Here is a 4,534-nt window from a genome sequence, read left to right as displayed (position 1 = left end):
TCATCTTATGTCTAGTCTCGCCATATTAGATGTATGCAGATGTATAGTCTCGCCATATTAGATGTATGCAGATGTATAGTTCAGGTTAGGTAAAATAAGCTTTCTCCATCTTTAACAACTTGGGCCTTATCAAGAACCACACGGCCCATATTCACACATAGATGAGAGAACCTCCCAATCAGCTTCAAACCAGCTCAATCCGTAAACCAAAGACTTAACCGAATTGAATCCTGAACCATCTGAAATCGACCGATGAACCACTTAGCCAATTTGACATGTTTTGTTGAGACAAAACTGAAACTGATCTCCAATTTTCACCAACCACTTAAACAAAATCGCCTTTTTTTTTGTCTAAAAGAAATTTAAAGAGAAACAAAACAAAAAAGAAACTTGTGTCTCAGCAAAGCTCCATCCTTTGTGGCGTTTGAGAGCCATTGGGGAGTGATCAAAAGTTAAAAACTTTTTTGTCCACTTGAAACCCTTTTTTTTCTTATAAATCTTTTTGGATTTTATCTGATCGATCACTCGTTTGTGTCTCTGATTCTCTCCATCCCGTGGATTCGCATCTGGATTTGTTTTCAATTATATTCTCGTGGCTTCCCTTTCTCGGATCCATTTGATATCGATTTGATATCCTCTAATCAATCAATCTCTGGTAAACCAAAATCTAATTACTTTGTGGGGCTTTCGATCTGATTTCACCTCATTGTCCATTTAGAGCTCTCTGGGGATTTAAAGATTCAATCTTTTTTTTTTAGTTTTACCTTTTCTCTCATCGTTTTCTGAATCCTCTGCTTTTGGAATTGTGATTGGATTGCATTTGCGTTAGAGTTCTGAGGATCACACGATTCATACTTTATCGGTTTGTTTGTACTTTCTGATTACACCAAACTTGTTCAAGTGGTTCAGGTTACAATTAACAAAAAAAAAGTATTGATTTTGGATGGTTTGTTAGACTGGTTTAGGTCACTAGTTAAATGTGTAGGACTCTTTCATTAACATAAGTTTTATATGTTGGTTGGTTCTGAGAATTTTGGTTGATTTAAGTGGTTGTCAATCGAACTTATCTTTCATTAACAAAAAAAACAAGTTTTGATTTTGGTTGAATCTGAGAAACTTGGTTGATTTGTGTTTCTTAGAAAAATGGCGGATGTAGCAAAGGATTTAGCTTCAGGGACTGTTGGAGGAGCAGCTCAGCTAATTGTAGGTCATCCATTTGACACAATCAAGGTCAAACTTCAGAGCCAGCCGACTCCAGCACCAGGTCAAACTCCAAGGTACTCAGGTGCAATCGATGCGGTTAAACAGACCGTTGCTGCTGAAGGACCAAGGGGTTTGTTCAAAGGTATGGGAGCTCCTCTTGCAACCGTTGCTGCCTTCAATGCGGTTTTGTTCACTGTGAGAGGACAAATGGAAGGGCTTTTTAGGTCTGAAGCTGGAGTTCCTTTGACTATTAGTCAACAGTTTGTGTGCGGTGCAGGCGCTGGTTTCGCTGTTGCGTTCCTTGCTTGCCCTACAGAGTTGATCAAATGCAGGTTAGATTCTTTTGACATATTTAACAATCAGAGCCTATAATATACTTGTGCTTATTACTCAAGCGGTACACTGCATTTTGTTTCTTTCACTGAAACAGAACTAATGTTTCTTTGCGTGTGTGTGTGTTCAATCTTGTTTCACCATTAGGTTGCAAGCACAAGGTGGACTAGCCAGCGCCACTACCACAGGCTCAGTGCTTGCAGCTGTGAAATACGGTGGACCGATGGACGTAGCCCGTCATGTCCTACGATCTGAAGGCGGAACACGAGGTCTATTCAAAGGTTTAGTCCCGACATTCGCCCGTGAAGTCCCGGGGAATGCAATGATGTTTGCAGCCTATGAAGCTTTCAAGCGGTTTTTAGCCGGTGGTTCAGACACTTCAAGCTTAGGACAAGGGTCATTGATCATGGCTGGTGGAGTCGCTGGTGCGTCGTTTTGGGGAATTGTATATCCGACCGATGTCGTGAAGAGTGTTCTTCAAGTCGACGATTTCAAGAACCCGAAATACACGGGGTCTATGGATGCTTTCCGAAAGATTCTGAAGTCGGAAGGAGTTAAAGGTTTGTATAAAGGATTTGGTCCAGCCATGGCTAGGAGTGTTCCTGCTAACGCTGCTTGCTTCTTGGCTTATGAGATGACAAGGTCAAGCTTGGGATAAACTGGTTCGGTTTGGTTTAACTGTTGGTTGGATTGGTGGATGTTCCATTGAGATTAACCTTTCGGTTTTTAGATGATTCTTCAAAAATTTCATCAAAATTTATGTAATCCCTTACACAGTTCATTTCTATATCTCTTACACAGCTTATTTCTGACACTCGATTAGGACCAATTCAATAAATTAAACCGAACAAAAATTGAAACAGTTGGAAATCAAATAAAAAACTTGAAATTATTTTAGAGTTCGATTATGGGTTTGTTAAAGAAAAATACTTAGGTTCACCTCTCTTCTCTCAGCCAATCAGAATTTTACATCTAATATTTCATTGAAAAACAAAATAAAAAAAAAATTAAAAAGCAAAACAAATTAAGGAAACAAATTCTGTATAATTTTAATTAAGGAAAGTTAAATATTGGCTTGGTTTAGATTTTTAAAATTAGAACAAAATTATATGTTGGTTTGGGTTTACAAATGAAATAGTTAAGGTTTAGATTTTACAATTAAAACAAAATTATATGTCAGTTTGGGTTTATAAATGAGGTTGTTAGGGTTTAGATTTTACAATTAGAAAGAAATTATATGTCGGTTTGGGTTCACAAATGAGATGTTAGGGTTTAGATTTTACAATTAGAACAAAATTATATGTCGGTTTGGGTTCACAAATGAGATGGTTATGGTTTAGATTTTATAAGTAGAACAAAATTATATGTCGGTTTGGGTTCACAAATAAGATGGTTAGGGTTTAGATTTTACAAATAGAACAAAATTATATGTCGGTTTGGGTTTATTAAAGAGCGGTTTAATTTTTTAATTTCATAATAATGTATACAGATTTTATTTCTTTATTTGATAAGGAGGTGAATGAATAGGTTCACCCCTAGGGGTGAACCCAAGTATTGTCCTTTGTTAAAAGGGTTGAATCTTACAAATTTATGAAAATACAACATTTTGTTTATATTGTGGGCTAAGATTGAAGTCTTAGGTCAGATTTTACCGTGGATACTTCTCGCCCCGGTGGACATCAAAGCATCAACTCTCTTTTTAACTTCACAGTGTCAGATGACTGTGACCATTCAACCATCCTTCGAAGCTTTCAAGATGGCCTCTCGATTTACCATGATCTCACATGTGTCAGTATGCTCCCAAGTTTATGGTTCATAGCTCTCTTAGATATACACAATCGATAAATTCTTTTTATCACCTTTTAGCATTGGAAAATGCCTTGTATTGTAATGTTTCAAACTTTGGGGCTCTTGCTTCTTGTACTTGCACTTGTTTCTATTTTGAATGAATGAAAGCAAAGAGTTTGACAAAAAAAAAAGTTAGATTTTACACTTTACAGTTTAAGGGTTTAATTTTTATGTTTTCTATTTAGAATTTGTATTTACACCATTTTGTAGTATTTTACAGTTTAGGGGTGTAGTTTTTATGTTTTTGGTTTATAATTAGTAATTTATGATTGATATTTAAAATATCAATATTAAAGCCAACAACATTAGGCCAAACACCACATTTCAACATCTGATAACGCTTCAAGCAACTTATTCTCCTTACAAAGTGAATAAATGACCATATTTAAAGTGAATCCATCTCCTTAAACCCTCCAAAACCAATCAATCAGATTCAAATTCAATAAACAACCCATAAAATGATTCAACGCATAAATAGAAACCCAAAAACAGTATGCTCTACACTACAAGAAAACATGATATTTACGACTACGTTTGGCGACTAAAAGCGTAGTCGGGAAATTAAGCGACTATTTGCCAACTATCTTACGACTATTTTACAACTGCGTAACATTAGTCGTAACTCAGACGTTATTTGCCGACCAAATACAATAGTCGGTATTGTAGTCATTGATTGACGACCATTATACGACTAAATGGGAAGAACTTAATTTTGTTGGATCAAAGCAGCTAATCTGGCGACTACGTAGCAACTATTTCTAATAGTCGGTAATTTGGCTACTAAGTAGTGACTAATGATTTGGCATTCTTCACATATATATAAACTATAAATATATGCATCATGTTGTGGCATTCTCATATTAATCTCATTTTCAAAGGCACAAACAAAATATATGTAAGTAATATCAATTTTTTAATGCTTGGTTTACCATATCTATACTTATTATTAATTATTAATTGTTAATTGTTTTAGACTTGAGCTTTTGTTTTCTATTAGTACAGTTGTGAATTGGTTGCAAAGTGAAAAATTACCTATGAAAGGTGAAGCTCAAGAAAATGTATATGAATCAGTAGGTCTGATCTTTTAAAATTAGTATCTTCATTTATGCTAAGTCATAAAATGTAATTTTAATTTAAAAATAGAAAATGT

General features: G+C 35.3%; 1 protein-coding gene across 2 annotated transcripts; it reads left to right on the top strand.

Moving 5' to 3' along the window:
* LOC104771943 (mitochondrial carnitine/acylcarnitine carrier-like protein) lies at positions 355–2,350 on the top strand. 2 transcript variants are annotated; one of them, XM_010496563.2, is made up of 3 exons: positions 355–655; positions 1,140–1,535; positions 1,684–2,350. In XM_010496563.2, the coding sequence occupies exons 2-3, from the start codon at positions 1,144–1,146 to the stop codon at positions 2,192–2,194; spliced, it is 903 nt and encodes a 300-aa protein (XP_010494865.1). In that variant the 5' UTR covers positions 355–655; positions 1,140–1,143; the 3' UTR covers positions 2,195–2,350. The 2 variants fall into 2 exon arrangements, with proteins under 2 accessions (XP_010494865.1, XP_010494866.1); XM_010496564.2 differs by lacking the exon at positions 355–655 and adding an exon at positions 678–862.

The sequence above is a fragment of the Camelina sativa genome, chromosome 20 (genome assembly GCF_000633955.1).
Source record: "Camelina sativa cultivar DH55 chromosome 20, Cs, whole genome shotgun sequence".
Lineage (NCBI taxonomy): Eukaryota > Viridiplantae > Streptophyta > Magnoliopsida > Brassicales > Brassicaceae > Camelina > Camelina sativa.
Note: the sequence above shows the minus strand (reverse complement) of the source record. Positions and strands in the feature narration are given on the sequence as shown.